Source organism: Phyllopteryx taeniolatus, chromosome 7 (assembly GCF_024500385.1).
Source record: "Phyllopteryx taeniolatus isolate TA_2022b chromosome 7, UOR_Ptae_1.2, whole genome shotgun sequence".
NCBI lineage: Eukaryota > Metazoa > Chordata > Actinopteri > Syngnathiformes > Syngnathidae > Phyllopteryx > Phyllopteryx taeniolatus.
In genome coordinates this window covers 31,975,369-31,993,276 of record NC_084508.1, presented here as the reverse complement: position 1 = coordinate 31,993,276, position 17,908 = coordinate 31,975,369, and the positions used below count along the sequence as shown (strand labels likewise).

Genomic DNA, 17,908 nt, shown 5'->3' with positions numbered 1-17,908 from the left:
AAGCTTTGCTCTGATTTGATCGCTCATCTTCCCTAATTTAAATATGGAAAACAGCTTGGGTCTGATTGGTCCATATCACTGCATCTGCTAGTCTAGATAAATGTCACCCTTCGATGCAGAGTTCAGACTCTAATCCCTCGCTTGAGTTTCATTACACTCTGAACGCACATTCAAATGCAGTATACAAGTATGTTATACAACAACACCAAACTACATTGGCAACTTCCAATGTAATCGTGGTGGCTGAAATAGTGTGGCCCGCACTCATTCACATGAATGGGAATAAAAGACGAGCTCAAAATAGCCCCCTCTCCCATGTCAGCCACACGTCCAACCTCACATCTCAACCAGCCGATGGTAAAAATTACACCCGTGAACTGTGCCTCACAATGACCGGCACACACTGAATGGCGGGGGACCTGCGCCGTCCCACCCGTGCTGCAGCACCACACTGACATGCAGAGGTGGGTAGGAACGCACTACATTTACTCTGTTACATTTACTCAAGTAAAATTTTGGATAAATTGTACTTGTCAGAGTAGGTTTAATGCATCATACCTTTTACTATTACTTGAGTATTCATTTTAAGAAGAAACGGTACTTTTACTCAACTACAATGATCTACATGCCGCTCGCTACTTTCATTTATCAATAATTGCGTGCACGATCTAGTTTTAGACCTTCGTTTTCGACTTCTGTATCAGGCACCATTGCTCCAATCTAATGTTACAACATTGATGTTTGACTCAAGTTCATCAATCAAACGATGCAAGAAAAGTCACATGTCCGGACACAAAGTCTTCATTGGGCTTTGCGGGCCAACAATGTGACTTGTGACAGCCATGCGCGACTCGTGTTTACAATACAGACTATAAAAAAACAACTTTAACATGCAGCGTAGTTTTATCACTGCCCAAACTTGGAAATCTCAGCCCACTTTTAACTGCAAAAAAACACCTTGCGGTAAGTTGCAGATGTTTTTTCTGTTGTTTTGGCTGTGCATATGGCAACATTACCACTATTTTATGGTGCCAAGTAACTGTAAAACATACATGTGGGGTACGTTCTGTTCTCTCTCTCTGTCCCTCCCTCACAAACACACACACACACAGACTATCAATAAGTCTGGTCAGCAAACGACTTCTTCATTCAGCCATTTTAGTAGATAAAGCAAATGTCTCTTTTTTCGCCGAGTACTTTCTTACTCTTACTCAAGTAATTATTTGGAAGGCTACTTTTTATTTTTACTTGAGTCATATTATTACTAGACTTTACGCCGATCTGATCGGTGTGATCGGTATCAGCCGATAATTCGCATTTTATGCTGATCGACTTTCATGTCATAATTCGTCGATCCGATCAATGACGTCATCGATGGGCTCCGCCAAGAAATTTAACTCCGCGTCTTCGTCACGTATGAATCCAAAAGCTAGTTTATTTTTAGCCTTGTCACGTGTCTTGTGGCACAGTACTGTAAGTATCTGACGGCCAATAAAGTTTTTTCAATCTTGTCGGTGAAAAAACACGTCCTTCGTGTGGGACTATTTTGCGGTGTCTCAGACAAGCAACACGTAAATTATTTGCAGTCTGTGCACAACTGAACTACGTTGTGGGGAACGTCATCTAAATGCTTCAACAACAAATTTGATCGGGCACCTGAAAAATGTACACAAGGAGGAGCATGTCATGTTCAAGCAACGCAGCGTGGGGAAAAAAAACAAAAAAACAAAAAGCAAAAGTCAAACGGACGCAAACTCTGGTCAACACCCGTCCATATAGCCGGGACAGTGAGAAAATTAGAGTAAGCATGTCATTAACAGTATTTGTAAAAGTAATTTAATTACAGTAAGTTAGCACCCATTATTTCTGTCATGTTGTAATGTTGATTTGACCTAAACTTATGTCAGTGGCAAATCCTTGAATGCCCCCTGGAGGTCATTGATGTTTTAAATTTTGTCTAAAATGCTAGAGAATGCAGAATGTATACAGTACACAAGTATATAAAATAAATGAACAAGTCATGTAAATAGACACATTGCTCCATCTTATGATCGGATCGGTTATCTTTTTTTTTTTTTTTTTTTTTTTTTTTTTTTTTAAACTTGCTGATCGGTGATCGGCCCCAAAAATCCTGATCGTGTAAAGTACCGTATTTGGCTTCTCTACCCACCTCTGCTGACACGCCACAACGATCCTCCTCAGTGGCGGCCCAGAAGTGCCTTCCCACCAGATGCGGTGGAGACCACGCGGTCTCTCTGCCTCTGTGGGGGCAGGAGACTCTCTCGTCGCTGCCGCCGAAGAGGACCAAGGCGGCATGGCAGGAGCGAGGGAGATGCGTGCCCACCCAAATGTGCACAAATCACTGTGAAGTACAATTCACCAAGCGCTAGACCGCTGGCCCACCAATAGAGAATGTGAAGAACACCGGCCAAGAAGCGAGAGAGGCGGCCACCGCGAGCTTGTCCCTCACTCCCACCCTTGTGAATGAAAGTGTTCACTGGCGACCATGATTGCAAGCCTCGCCACTCCATCCACCACAGCCGCATCAAAAATCACAAATACAGCCAAGTATTGTTGTAAAACACAATATATGAATACTTTATAGAGTGCATTTTTACAGCTCAGCAGCAGCTGAAACGCGGTCGTTAAATTCCAACTGCTTGATGTCATGAGTACGTCTGAGAAAATTGTGAGAGCTCAGTTCAGCAGGCATAAAAAAATCTTAATTTATTGTGTTCTGCAAGGCCACAGTTGAGTCTCGTAAAAAGCCAATTGTTTTTACATCTCAGCTGTGAACTTATTTTTAAACTTGTATGACAGTTAAAAATGTTCAAATGATACTGTAGTTAAAACATTGTCTGTAGATTGAAGGTTTTGACCGTTTGGCCCTTGAGCAAATTCTTTTTAGGTTCATTATTCCATTGCTGGTTGATTTCAGTCCACAGGACATCGGCATTGTAAGCAGACACGTCCACAATGTTGTAGAAAATCACCAAGGGCCAACGGGCAGTCTTGCGCTGACAGCTGTATGTTGCTGTGACTTTGTCCAGATTGTCAACTCCTCCTTTGGTGGAGTTGTAGTCTAGGATCATTTGTGGCTTCATGTCTTCTCTTGTGCACAGAGATGCATCTGTGTGCATTGTGCTCATTACAAGAACATTCTTGTTTCTCTTTGGCCAGTATGAAACAACTGTTGCTTTCTCAGTGAAAACAAATACTGAGGAATGCAGAGGTCTGCCCCGCATCTTCAGAATTTCACTGGGAAGTTCCAGCTTATTTCTTCTGACTGTTCCTAACATAGTCAGCTTTCTCTTCTGAAATTCATCTCCAAGGCGGTAGGATGTAAAGAAGTTGTCACATGTGATGTTATGACCTTGCACCCCTTCACTCATCTCCAGCACCACACGCATCCCCTGATTCTTCTCAGATACTCCTCCAGTTAGCTTTCCAGTATACACTTGCATATTCCATGCATAGCGAGATTTTGCATCACAGGCTGCCCATATTTTGATGCCATACTTGGCAGGCTTGTTGGGCATGTACTGTCGGAAAGGACAGCGCCCCCTGAATGCAACAAGGCGCTCATCTATGGTAACATGGATAGCAGGATTGTACAACAAAGGTAGAATTTCGACCCATTTATCCCATACATCTCTGATCGCAGCTAGTTTGTCTCTTTCACGTCGACCAACTCTGGTGTCGCGGTTTTCAAATCGGATCACACAAGAGATCATGAGAAATGTCTCCAGTGACATTGTTGCTCGAAAATTTGGCTTTCCATTCTCTTCATTCCATAGACTTGCAGTTGCTTCTCCCTTTGACCTGTACACTCCAGCTAATACCAGAATTCCAATGTACGCATGCAAGTCAGTCTGATCCAGTGGCTTCAATTTCTCTTGAAATACACCCCTCCCTTCCAAGTTGGTCATGTCCAGTATAATCTTCTCTATTGGTGGGGATATGAAGAGCTGAAATGCTGATTGAATACCATCAACTCGTGTGATAGAAAATCTTGTAGGACCGGGAGTCATTTTGGTGACATTAGGCTTTGGTGTGGTGATGTTGACCATTTTATATTACTATCTCTAGTTTTCATCTGATGGCGAGACAAATTGACAATCTGGATCATCAATAACATTGTCCTCTGTCTCTGAAAGATCCTCTGTCTCTGAAATATATTCCTCTGCATCACTATCACAGTTCAAAAGCTGTGCTAAAGCTTCCTTCAGATGTAAAACGTCTGGAGCTCATTTTTGTTTTTTTTGTCAAAAAGAAGTGACACAAGAACAGTAACAAGGACAAGGGAAAGAAAGTTTCTCCTCTACACACACCTGGGTCTATGGGCCTGAATGGCTATTCAGAGGCAATCCAAATAAAGTACATCAAAAAGACATGTTTATTTTGGATCTGAACAGCTACTTTCCCCACATTAAAGTGTGCGCGTCAAAATGACCCGCAACTTCATTTTTGGATACAAACTCTGCACAGACATTCCACTACACATCACAGTGTCCAGATTTTGCACACTAGTTCATGACCCTAGATGAGGAAAAGTCCCAAAATTTCATGAAGGAAAAAAAAAGCATAACCAGTACTTTGGCCAACACAAAAACTAAAATGGGTCAAATTGACCCACAATATAATACAAGGGCTAGAGCAAAAAAACAAAAAAAAGACATAGTGGCCCGAAGCATTATCATGTCAAAGACAAAAGGCAAACAGAGCTGGCAGTGTTAGCACAGATTAGCGGTAGCCAAGACTGTTACCAGCAATAATAATTTTATAATAATGCTTGACTTGGTTGTCTTCGTGAAAATGGGGGATATTTGTGTTTGGCCATCTGACGACAACATTAACTGACGTCTGTTTTTCTCCTTATGTGTCATTATGTATCAATGATAATCAAATGGTGTGTATTACCTGGCATAGTTTACGAGACAAAGTAAACTGGTCTCCAGTAGTTGAACCACAGCCAGTGGACCTGCAACCTCCATCAGAGGCTCCTGTAGATATTACATATATATCAGTTTAGCCCTCTGAGCACCAAGACTTGTACCCTTACTGTCACACAGTCCTGCATCTCACCCGGGCAAAGACCACCGTGCCTTCTGGAACAGAGCAGAGTGTAACACCGGAGCAGTCAAGACTTCGCAAGAACTGGAAGAAGGCAGGGTCAGTAGTTGTCGGTAAAACGGAGCGCAGGTAGTCCACATCTACATCCATGAAATATAAAATAAAAACCTTGTAATTTGATATTGAAAGCATTCTCAATCTTTGTATGGCCTCTTATGCGTCCTCACTCTATCACGTCCTCTCACACCATGCAAACAATTACAGTCTTAGCTCCAAAGCTAATAGCCCTCTAATTTGCAAATCTGATGTGTAGATTATAGCTTCTCATGAGTGAGATCAAGAAGGTTAGAGTTAACACGTTTAGCTGTGGTTATGAGCAGTGCACATTTGTGTTGAATGATATTGAAGCTTTGTGTGGCCTATAGTCAGTGTTGGACACTACCAGCATGAGACAGGTTTGTTTGTATTAATGGTTGTTTCCGTTTTCGCTGTCTAGGGTGCTTATTTGATTGGCTACATTCCGTTCCATGTCACAGTTCATCGATTCATGACGAGAGTAGGAACTTTGCCCACACAAAGAATTTTGTTTGGAAATATTGAACACTTGCAATATTTATGATTGTCGGCAGGGACATACTGGGCCCAAAATTCAGCCCACGAATTTAAATGGAGAGGACCATGGTGTACACAACCGAAGACCAAATGTTTTTTGTTCCTCCTGCCTTGCAATAAAGCCTCGAATACTAACCAATGAGTGGTGACTGTGACTTTAGGTTTCATCATTTTTGCTGTATATACTGTATGCATAATACAATTGCCTACCCAGTACGGCAGCCTAACACACAGCATCTCTACCAGTGTATAATGTAATCTAATATTTTATATATCTATCCATCCATCCATTTTCTGAGTCGCTTCTCCTCACTAGGGTTGCGGGCGTGCTGGAGCCTATCCCAGCTATCATCAGGCAGGAGGCGGTCTACACCCTTAACTGGTTGCCAGCCAATCGCAGGGCACATACAAACAAACAAACATTCGCACTCACATTCACACCTACGGGCAATTTAGAGTTGTCAACTAACCTACCATGCATGTTTTTGGGATGTGGGAGGAAACCCGAGTGCCCGGAGAAAACCCATGCAAGCACGGGGAGAACATGCAAACTCCACACAGGCGGGGCCAGGGATTGAACCCCAGTCCTCAGAACTGTGAGGCAGACACTCTAACTAATCGTCCACCGTTCCACCTATATATATTTAAATGTATATCTAATATTGCTGCTTCCTGTTCCATTCTCTTCCTTCTCTCCCAATAAGACCACCACATCTTCCTCCTCCTCCTCCTCATTCTCCTCGACCAGCACCACCTCCTCGTTGCCCGTCAATAACCCCGCTGCTAGTGACCTTCACCATTGATGTTGCTGCTGCTAATAATAATAACAATAATAATCATAACAAGAGTTACTGTATGTTCTTAATTCAACCCCAATTTCAATGAAGTTGGGACGTTGTGTGAAACAAATAAAAACAGAATACAATGATTTGCAAATCATGTTCAACCTATATTTGATTGAATACAAAGACAAGATATTTAATGTTCAAACGGATAAACTATTGTTTTTAGCAAATAATCATCCATCCATCCATTTTCTGAGCTGCTTCTCCTCACTAGGGTCGCGGGCGTGCTGGAGCCTATCCCAGCTATCATCAGGCAGGAGGCGGGGTACACCCTGAACTGGTTGCCAGCAATCGCAGGGCACATACAAACAAACAACCATTCACACTCACATTCACACCTACGGGCAATTTAGAGTCTCCAATTAATGCATGTTTTTGGGATGTGGGAGGAAACCGGAGTGCCCAGAGAAAACCCATGAAGGCACGGGGAGAACATGCAAACTCCACACAGGCGGGGCTGGGGATTGAACCCCAGTCCTCAGAACTGTGAGGCTGGTGATCTAACCAGTCGTCCACCGTGCCGCCCAAATAATCATTAACTTGGAATTTTATGGCTGCAACACGTTCCCAAAAAGCTGAGACAGGGTCATGTTTACCGCTGTGTTACATCACCCTTTCTTTTAACAACATTCAATAAACGTTTGGGAAGTGAGGACACTAATTGTTGAAGCTTTGTAGGTGGAATTTTTTCCCATTCTTGCTTGATGTACAGCTTCAGCTGTTCAACAGTCCAGGGTCTCAGTTGTCGAATTTTAGACTTCGTAGCGCGCCACAAATTTTCAATGGGAGACAGGTCTGGACTGCAGACAGGCCAGTTTAGTACCCGCAGTCTTTTACTACAAAGACACGCTGTTGTAACGTGCAGAATGTGGTTTGCCATTGTCTTGCTGAAATAAGCAGGGGCGTCCACGAAAAAGGCTTTGCTTGGATGGCAGCATATGTTTCTCCAAAACCTGTATGTACCTTTCAGCATTAATGGTGCCTTCACAGATGTGTAAGTTATGCCATTGGCACGACCAAAGCACCATACCATCACAGATGCTGGCTTTTGAACTTTGCGTCCATAACAGTCCGGAAGGTTCTTATCCTCTTTGGCCCGGAGGACACGACGTCCACAATTTCCAAAAACAATTTGAAATGTGGACTCGTCGGACCACAGAACACTTTTCCACTTTTCATCAGTCCATCTTAGATGAGCTCGGGCCCAGAGAAGCCGGTGGCGTTTCTGGGTGTTGTTGATAAATGGCTTTTACTTTGCTTAGTAGAGTTTCAAGTTGCACTTACGGATGTAGCGCCGAACTGTATTTAATGACATTGGTTTTCTGAAGTGTTCCTGAGCCCATGTGGTGATATCCTTTACACGTTGATGTCGGTTTTTGATGCAGTGCCGCCTGAGGGATCGAAGGTCACGGACATTCAATGTTGGTTTTCGGCCTTGCCGCTTACATGCAGTGATTTCTCCTGATTCTCTAATTGGGAACACTAATATTAAAAGGTACCTAACTCTCCTGTTTCAAGAACACAAATCCAATCTAATGTATATGCAGATGATATTATTCTCTATTTACAAGAACCCAAGTCATCAAACAGCTTTTAACCTCATTAAGACATTTTCGCAATTATCATAATATGCTATCAATTGGTCAAATAAAAAATACTTCGATAACGACTAACTCATGGACACCCAAAATCCAAACTTTCCTATTCCGCCTGGGAATGTAAAATATCTGGGAAATAAGATCTCAGCAAAACTTTTTTCATTCATTCCATTTCCTTATCCTCACTAGGGTCGTGGGTGTGATGGAGTCTATCTCAGCTAACTCTAGGCGAGAGGCAGGGTACACCCTGAACTGGTCGTCAGCCAATTGCAGGGCACATATAAACAACCACTCTCACTCACATTCACACCTATGGGCATTTTGAATCTTCAATAAACCTAGCATGCATGTTTTCGCTATGTGGGAGGAAACTGTCGTACCCAGAGAAAACGGGGAGAAGATGCAAACTCCACACAGGAGAGGCCCGATTTGAACCCGGGTCCTCAGAATTGTGAGGCAGATGTGCTAACCAGTCGGCCACTGTCCCACCCACCTCAGCAAAATTTATGGAGTAAAATAATCTAAATCACGTACTGAACCTCTACTGGAAATTTTTTTGGGACAACAAAACGTTGGAACAGCATACCTATCTCACTTCTTGGGCGTATCGCTACGGTAAAAATGAAAATGTTACCTCAAATTATTTTTCATTTTAATTATTTTTAGTGATGCCATTCAAACCCACGTTAAAGTGGTTCCAAATACTAAACTCTGTTGTTTATTTATTTATACTCTAAAAATAAGAAAAATAGAATTCACCTATCTACCCTTCAGAAAAAAACAGAAGGGAGACTTGAAACACCCAACTTCAAACACTATTACTTAGATAGCCTCATTAAATGGTTACAGTACATCCAAATGCTGAACAACAATCTTGGCTGCAACTAGAACAGATAGACTGCAATAGACCTCTGATTTATCAGCACAAGTCTCAAACGCCACAAATTTAAAAAAATCTGATTATTGCAGGCACTTAATCAGCTTGGTGGAAAAGTCTATAAACCACACAATCTCAATCAGCACCATATCATTCCTCCACAATATGGCACAATTGTCACAGTTGGGGTTGTCGAAGGCGAGGAAGGCAAGGCAAAAACGTGGAGGACACAAGTGCAAGGAAGTAGGGAGGCAAGGCAGGAGTGCAGGAGTCTCAAAAAAATAATATTTAATCTCCAAAAAGGGCAAACAAGGAACATGGATAAAGCAAAACTAAACGAAGTCCCACAACAGATAACAACCAAACCAAAGTAACAAAGAAACAGTTGAATATAGCGCGGCGGCCGCTGGACAAGCGCCGCCGAAGCTAGGACGGGAGGCGGCCGCTGGACGAGCGCCGCTGGAGCGGGAGCCTGGCGCAGCTACCGGGGAGCCGCAACGGGAAACTGGGACAGCTGTCGGGGAGCCTGGCACGGGAGCCCGGCACAGCTCCCGAGGAGCAGGGATGGGAGCCTGTCCCAGCTGCTGGGCAGCAGGAACGGGGTCTGCAGTCGATTCCTCAGCCTGCCACCATTGAGGTTTGGGAGTAGAGGGTACGAGAGGGGCAGAGTGCACAGGGACTCGGGAAGGTGAACTATGAAAAACGAGTGGTACGGAACGAGGTGGCTTGGGGGCAGGTTTGGATGGACGTGACTTAATTGGAGGCGTGGAACAAGGTGTGGGAACTGGTGAAAAATTAAGTGACTTGGGAACAAGGGAAAAAAAAACGGCAAAATTTGACCTTTACTTGGGCGCCTCCATTGGCCACCATGCGGCGGTCCCGGATAGATGGCCAAACGGGTGCCCAGGTAAAGGTCAGAGCGAAAGGACTTGGGTTGGAAAAGGGGAGACATGACAAAAACTGACTATCCATCCATCCATTTTCTACCGCTTATCCGAGGTCGGGTCGCAGGGGCAGTAGCTTTACCAGACTTCCCTCTCCCCAGCCACTTCATCCAGCTCTTCCGGGGGGATCCTGAGGCGTTCCCAGGCCAGACGAAAGAGGTAGTCTCTCCAGCGTGTCCTGGGTCGTCACCGGTGGGACGTGCCCGGAACCAGGGAGGCGTCCGGGAGGCATCTGAATCAGATGCCCCAGCCACCTTATCTGGCTCCTCTCAATGTGGAGGAGCAGCAGCTTTACTCTGAGATCCTCCCGGATGACCGAGCTTCTCACCCTATCTCTAAGGGAGAGCCCGGACACCATGCGGCAGAAACTCATTTCAACTCACATTATGGAAAAGTTTATTTATTTCCATAATCCCATTCAAAAAGTTTAACTTTCATAGATTATAGATTCAGGGCCCATAATTTAAACAATTTCAAGTATTTATTAGTTTATTTTTACGTAATTTGGGCTTCCATCTTATAAAGCCCACAAAATCGGGAATTCAAAAAATTAGAATACTGTGACAAAATTACCATTTACTTCTCAGTTTTTGTAGGAAAAAATAAAGAAATTAGGGTCACATTATGTCAATCAAAATATGGTACTTTGAAAATGATTTGTTAATATTCAATACTTGGTTGAGAATTCCTTTGCGCTGTGGCATTGAGACAATCAGCCTGTGGCATTGCCTGGGAGTTATGGAAGCCCAGATTTCCTTGATGCTGTCAGTTCTTCTTTGTTTTTGGATCTGGTGCCCCTCATTTTCCTCTTGATAAGACCCCATAGATTTTCAATGCGGTTTAGATCCAGCGAGGTGGCTGACCAGTCAAGTACTGTGATGGCAGGGCACCAAACCAAGTTTTGGTGCTTCTGGCGGTATGGGCAGCGGCCAGGTCCTGCTGGAAGATGAAATCTGCAATTCCATACAGATCCTCCGCAGAAGGAATCATGAAGTCCATAAAGCTGGAAACCCAAATTATGTAAAAATAAAAAAATAAATACTTTAAATGGTGGGCCCTGAATCTATAATCTATGAAAGTTTAACTTTTTGAATGGAATTATGGAAATAAACTTTTCCATGATATTCACATTTTTTGGAAAGGGTCTATATATGCTCCAAATAAACATGCTCAACGAATAATTTTAGCAATTGCTAAAAAAAACTATATTGTTAAACTGGAAAGATAAACAAGCTATAAACATTAATCAATGGCAAAATCTTGACATAGAGTATATAACACTCTAAAATATCTCTGTTAAACATTATAACCAAATGGATAACTAAGAAAAATTGGTCACCTTTCATTCTGCCTGGGAAAGACTGTCATACAGAAATGTAATGTAATGTAAATGTACTGTAATGTGACCAAATCATATCTTCTCATCTTAAGATTCCTGTGCATGCTATAGGGTCACTTGCATGTGGGGGGCGGTCCCAGGACTGCTCTCGGTCCCTGGGTGTCGGGGAGGTGCCCGCTGGCCCCACTCAGGGGGCCTCGTCCTGGTCTCCGGGTGGAGGGCTGGGGGTCGTGCTGCTGCACCCCGGGCCTGTGTCCTCCTCTTTCCTCTCCCCGGGCACTCCTACGTGGTCGTCGCCCCTCTCTCCCTCGGGCTGTGTGGGGTCCCCGCCTGACTTCGGGGCCTATGGTAGGATGTCTCCCGCCTTGGACAGGCCTGCCTCCTGTGCCCTGTTCTGGTCGCTGGGTGGTGGTCTGTGGTGGCGGGGGGAATTAGCTGTAGGGTGGGGGGCCGCAGCAGTCTAGCCTCTTACTTCACAAAATCTGCAAATTTTTATTACTCATACTGCACATATTTCATACATTGGGCACATTCACATCTCATTCAGGGTTCCCTGGGTGGGCTGGCACAAGGCATGATGAGGCGGACGTTAGTCCGGGTCCCAGCACATCTGTACTGGTCAACATTGCCCCGTGACCATCTCGCCTCACCCCCACCAGTCTTCCCAATTTTAATACACGACACCCCACCACGGTACAGGGACAATAGTTGCCAGTCGGGGACCTGGGGCATCACGTACAAAGACTAGGATGTGGACGTACAAAGAATTGGATGTGGACGTCGATTTCCAACTGAAACATGGCATACGCTGAAATCCAGAAAACGTCGTACCCACAAAAATATCCAGATGTATTAATCTGTGCGTACGCGTGAATCCAAGCACATTTCTTTCGTACATTCCAATCAACGTGGAAATGAGCGCACGTGTTGGTGTAGCCGACACATCAAATATGCAAATCATATTTAAATGAACCCTGCACCTGAGATCCCGATCTCTGCATGATCAGGAAAAAAGCCAAATGAGCAAGGTAATGAAGAAAAATATTTTTCTTCTGAATGTGAAGTTGCTCAATGAAGTGGAGGTGCGCAAGAAAATCCTCTTTGGCACGCTGTCCTCTAGCGTTAACAACTCGCGAAAGGAGTGACAGCGCGTGTGCGGCTGTCAATGCTGTGGAGTCGGAACAACGCACACACGCTAACGTAAAAAAAAGTGGTCAAACATTAAGGTGGATTTGAAGCGAAGGACAGCTCCCCACTGCCAAAGTGTGGCCAAAACAGGCGGAAGAACCGGCACGGAGGCCCTCACCCCGTTCGAGTAGAGAGTCGCTGTAATCATGAATGACACTATTTTCTCAGGGTTGCTGGAAGCACGTGGCTGACTGATCACCCCACAAGGTTAATACCATGTATTTTTATAACTCAAAAATGTTCATACAGTAACCTACACTCAGCCCTGTTTGATAAAGGTTTATGTGTAAATGTATGTATGGTATTTGTAATAAATCTTTTGAATTCAAATAGAAGCATATCAGGATATAAAAGAGGATATCAAAAACTTTTGAGTACATTTTGATTACTCAATTTATTATTTTAATACACAGGAGAGGACACGCACACTGAAAAAAAAATCGTTAATTTTTTTAGGAGAAGAGGGGTAAATTATGTCATTTCAACACATTTTAATCATTTGGTTTTTTTTCAGTGCATGTGCTGGAGTCACAAGAAGCGATTGAGAGGGCAATAGGGGGCATAAATGATCACCTTGATCAATTAATAGCTGTCCTCACTTATGTCAGTGATTCATTAATACACTGGTCAACAAGTGAATTCAGAGTCCTTGCTTCTTTTACATTGTTGAAATCAAATATTGCCAGGCATGAATTGTTCATCAGTGCTAATTGTTCATATGCCTCTGATGTCCAGATTTATGATAACAGTTTCCCAGCATCACCTCAAAGTGTCGCCAAATCACCAACAGCTGCAGAAAAGTGCGTACGCCAGCCATAAAGTTGACGTGAGGCACCGCACATTTCCACGCTCATTGCACTCTTGATACATCTGAACGTTGCCGAGAAAAAGAACGTATGCCACGTTTTTGTGCGTACGCACCTTTTCTACATGAGGCCCCTGGTACCCATAGTAATTGGGTGGGTAGTTTTACCCGAGGTTGTTCTTTTTTGGCTTGTTTTTGTTATTTTTGTATAAATATCTTTTTTGACGACGTCGCCATTCAATAACACTCCCACCTCTGGTTCCTTCGACAACAGTGAAACATCGGTGAAACATATCCGGAAGATTTTGTTCTTCTTCATATTTGTAAGATCATGCAAGATTTCTGCCCTGGAGGAACTGTTTCTACAGTATATCGGCAACGGAACAGAATCGTTGTGTGTGTGGTGTTTTACATTGAGATTATTTGAGCACACCACTCACAGTACGGTCAAAACTGTTAAATGCCTGACTTTTTATCTTCACGGGTGGGGGTCTATAACAGATCAAATCTTTTAAGATTTGAAAAAGTGTGTGTGTACTAGGCCTGAGCTGAGATCAACATTTCAGCTTTTATTTCCGGGTATTTAATTCTGCAGCATCTTTAATTTGAACCTGCCCATTTTTTTTACATGAGCAAAAGTGTTGCAACGCGTCACTGACATGCTTTGTTTCCTTGGTGTGTCCTGCATTTATTATTCAAACAAGTAGCAGCCTTTAATGTTAATGCTCAGTTTCCCATTTAGGGTATGTCTAATACATCTGTGTACTCGTTAGATGCAGAGGTGGGACCAAAGTCATTGCTTTGCAAGTCACAAGTAAATCTCAAGTCTTTGCCCTCAAATCCTGAGTCAAGTCCCAAGTCGAGACAGGCATATGTTTTCATATATCCCTCCCAAACATGTTTACTCAACAGCAGAAATACATGAATTCAACTCACTTTTTCATTTTATTTTATTTTTCATGGGAGGATGGGGATTTCTGAGCTCACACAAGTAAATGTGTATTTTTTATAATTTTGGAGTATGAAGCTAATATGAATACCACATTTGTGCTTTGTAGTCAAAAATATCACGTCACAATTTAACTGCGCTCAAACCAACCTCCACTCGAAAAGTAGCAGTCAAGCCAGCCGCCCCTAATTTTGTTCATACTAGGCATTACGGTAATAGGTCGCCAACTCGCGGCGAAGCCACCTTCAAAATAAAAGCTTACCAATAATACGGACGTCAGTGCTCTTCGGTTTAGGAATGCAACCAGCAAAGTTAATTTGAATTTTGAAATACATTACATATATTAGAAAATGTACTTTATTTGATATCTTAGGAAAAATAAATGGTAATGGACTCCACTTATATAGCGCTTTATCTACATCATCACAGTGCCCAAAGCGCTTTACAAAGCCTCACATTCACACACACATTCATAAACCAATGGGCGACTGCTGCCATGCGAGGCACTGCCAGGCCCACTGGGAGCAAATTAGGGTTCAGTGTCTTGCCCAAGGACACTTCGACATGCAGACAGTCGTAGCAGGCATTCAAACCTGTTCTACCTACTGAGCCAAAGCCACCCCAACATAATCCCATTGGTATCGCAAGACAAGTCCAGATCTGTGTGACAGACCACCAAGGACTCCACAAAAAGAGGTTTGATGAAGATCTGATATTGTATTTCAAAATAAAAATCTCTTAAAACTGCATATGTTGCTTTCATTACCCCTGACTGAAAAAATCTGTTACATTTTTTTAATGAGTTATCACAACACCGGTCCAGTTCTGGGGGACACTACACCACCCCAGGTCTCCAACAAAAGAGGTCCCATCAAAATCTGATGTGGCATTTCAAAATAAAAGACTATTTTAGTTGGTATATTTCACTGTCATGATCACGGATTTCAAAAATTCATTAAAAAAAATCGGTTAGTTATCACAACACCATACCAGTTCTGGGGGACACTACACCACCCCAAGTCTCCAACAAAAGAGGTCCCATCAAAATCTGATGTGGCATTTCAAAATAAAGGTCCACTGAAATTGGTATATTTCACTGTCATGATCACGGATTTCAAAAATTCTTTAAAAAAGATCTGTTAGTTATCACAACACCAGTCCAGTTCTGGGGGACACTACACCACCCCAAGTCTCCAACAAAAGAGGTCCCATCAAAATCTGATGTGGCATTTCAAAATAAAAGACTATTTTAGTTGGTATATTTCACTGTCATGATCACGGATTTCAAAAATTCATTACAAAAAATCTCTTAGTTATCACAACACCAGACCAGTTCTGGGGGACACTACACCACCCCAGGTCTCCAACAAAAGAGGTCCCATCAAAATCTGATGTGGCATTTCAAAATAAAAGACTCTTGAAATTGGTATATTTCACTGTCATGATCACAGATTTCAAAAATTCATGAAAAAAATCTGTTAGTTATCACAACACCAGACCAGTTCTGGGGGACACTACACCACCCCGAGTCTCCAACAAAAGAGGTCCCATCAAAATCTGATGTGGCATTTCAAAATAAAAGACTCTTGAAATTGGTATATTTCACTGTCATGATCACGGATTTCAAAAATTATTTAAAAAAAATATCTTAGTTATCACAACACCAGACCAGTTCTGGGGGACACTACACCACCCCATGTCTCCAACAAAAGAGGTCCCATCCAAATCTGATGTGGCATTTCAAAATAAAAGACTCTTGAAATAGGTATATTTCACTGTCATGATCACGGATTTCAAAAATTATTTTAAAAAAATATCTTAGTTATCACAACACCAGACCAGTTCTGGGGGACACTACACCACCCCAGGTCTGCAACAAAAGAGGTCACATCAAAATCTGATGTGACATTTCAAAATAAAAGTCCACTGAAATTGCTATATTTCACTGTCATGATCACGGATTTCAAAGATTCTTTAAAAAAAATCTCTTAGTTATCACAACACCAGTCCAGTTCTGGGGGACACTACACCACCCCAAGTCTCCAACAAAAGAGGTCCCATCAAAATCTGATGTGGCATTTCAAAATAAAAGACTCTTGAAATTGGCATATTTCACTGTCATAATCACGGATTTCAAAAATTATTTAAAAAAATATCTTAGTTATCACAACACCAGACCAGTTCTGGGGGACACTACACCACCCCCGGTCTCCAACAAAAGAGGTCCCATCAAAATCTGATGTGGCATTTCAAAATAAAAGTCCACTGAAATTGGTATATTTCACTGTGATGATCACGGATTTCAAAAATTCTCTAAAGAAAATATGTTAGTTATCACAACACCAGTCCAGTTCTGGGGGACACTACACCACCCCAAGTCTCCAACAAAAGAGGTCCCATCAAAATCTTATGTGGCATTTCAAAATAAAAGTCCACTGAAATTGGTATATTTCACTGTTATGATCACGGATTTCAAAAATTCATTAAAAAAAAATCGGTTAGTTATCACAACACCATACCAGTTCTGGGGGACACTACACCACCCCAAGTCTCCAACAAAAGAGGTCCCATCAAAATCTAATGTGCCATTTCAAAATAAAAGACTCTTGAAATTGGTATATTTCACTTTCATGATCACAGATTTCAAAAATTATTTTAAAAAAATCTATCACACCACCAGTCCATGACAGTGAAATATATCAATTTCAGTGGACTTTTATTGTGAAATGCCACATCAGATTTTGATGGGACCTCTTTTGTTGGAGACTTGGGGTGGTGTAGTGTCCCCCAGAACTGGTCTGGTGTTGTGATAACTAACAGATTTTTTGTAATGAATTTTTTAAATCCGTGATCATGACAGTGAAATATAGCAATTTCAGTGGACTTTTATTTTGAAATGCCACATCAGATTTTGATGGGACCTCTTTTGTTGGAGACTTGGGGTGGTGTAGTGTCACCCAGAACTGGTCTGGTGTTGTGATAACTAACAGATTTTTTTAATTATTTTTTTAAATTCGTGATCATGACAGTGAAATATACCAATTTCAAGAGTCTTTTATTTTGAAATGCCACATCAGATTTTGATGGGATCTCTTTTGTTGCAGACCTGGGGAGGTGTAGTGTCCCCCAGAACTGGACCGGTTTTGCGATATCTCATTAAAAAGATTTAACAGATTTTTTCAGTCAGGGATAATGAAAGCAACATATGCAGTTTTAAGAGATTTTTATTTTGAAATACAATATTAGATCTTCATCAAACCTCTTTTTGTGGAGTCCTTGGTGGTCTGTCACACAGATCTGGACTTGTCTTGCGATACCAATGGGATTATGTTGGGGTGGCTTTGGCTCAGTAGGTAGAACAGGTTCGAATCCCTGCTACGACTGTCCGCATGTCGCAGTGTCCTTGGGCAAGACGCTGAACCCTAATTTGCTCCCAGTGGGCATGGCAGCGCCTTGCATGGCAGCAGTCGCCCATTGGTTTCTGAATGTGTGTGTGAATATGAGTCTTTGTAAAGCGCTTTGGCCACTGTGATGATGTAGATAAAGCGTCTAAGTGCAGTCCATTGCCATTTATTTTTCCTAAGATATCAAATAAAGTAATTGTATTAATGTATGTATGTATGTAATGTATCTCAAGATTCAAATTAACTTTGCTGGTTGCATTCCTTAACCGAAGAG

The 17,908-nt window shown here is 42.4% G+C and overlaps 1 protein-coding gene across 6 annotated transcripts in view; it reads right to left on the bottom strand.

Moving 5' to 3' along the window:
* naprt (nicotinate phosphoribosyltransferase) overlaps nucleotides 1–17,908 on the bottom strand; it is a 28,839-nt gene that overhangs the window by 9,939 nt on the left and 992 nt on the right. For 2 of the 6 annotated variants that reach the window (XR_009789402.1, XM_061779724.1), the window contains exons 2-5: nucleotides 11,410–11,701; nucleotides 5,086–5,213; nucleotides 4,921–5,003; nucleotides 2,171–2,362 (exon numbers count right to left, since the gene is read on the bottom strand). Coding sequence is in view for 5 of the 6 variants with exons in the window: in XM_061779724.1 (XP_061635708.1) it covers nucleotides 2,171–2,362; nucleotides 4,921–5,003; nucleotides 5,086–5,213; nucleotides 11,410–11,701 (695 nt within the window). In the remaining variant the exon portion in view is untranslated. Of the gene's footprint in view, nucleotides 1–2,170; nucleotides 2,363–4,920; nucleotides 5,004–5,085; nucleotides 5,214–10,031; nucleotides 11,051–11,409; nucleotides 11,702–17,908 lie in introns of those variants that run through there. The other 4 variants (XM_061779728.1, XM_061779725.1, XM_061779726.1 and 1 more) reach the window with 4 other exon arrangements.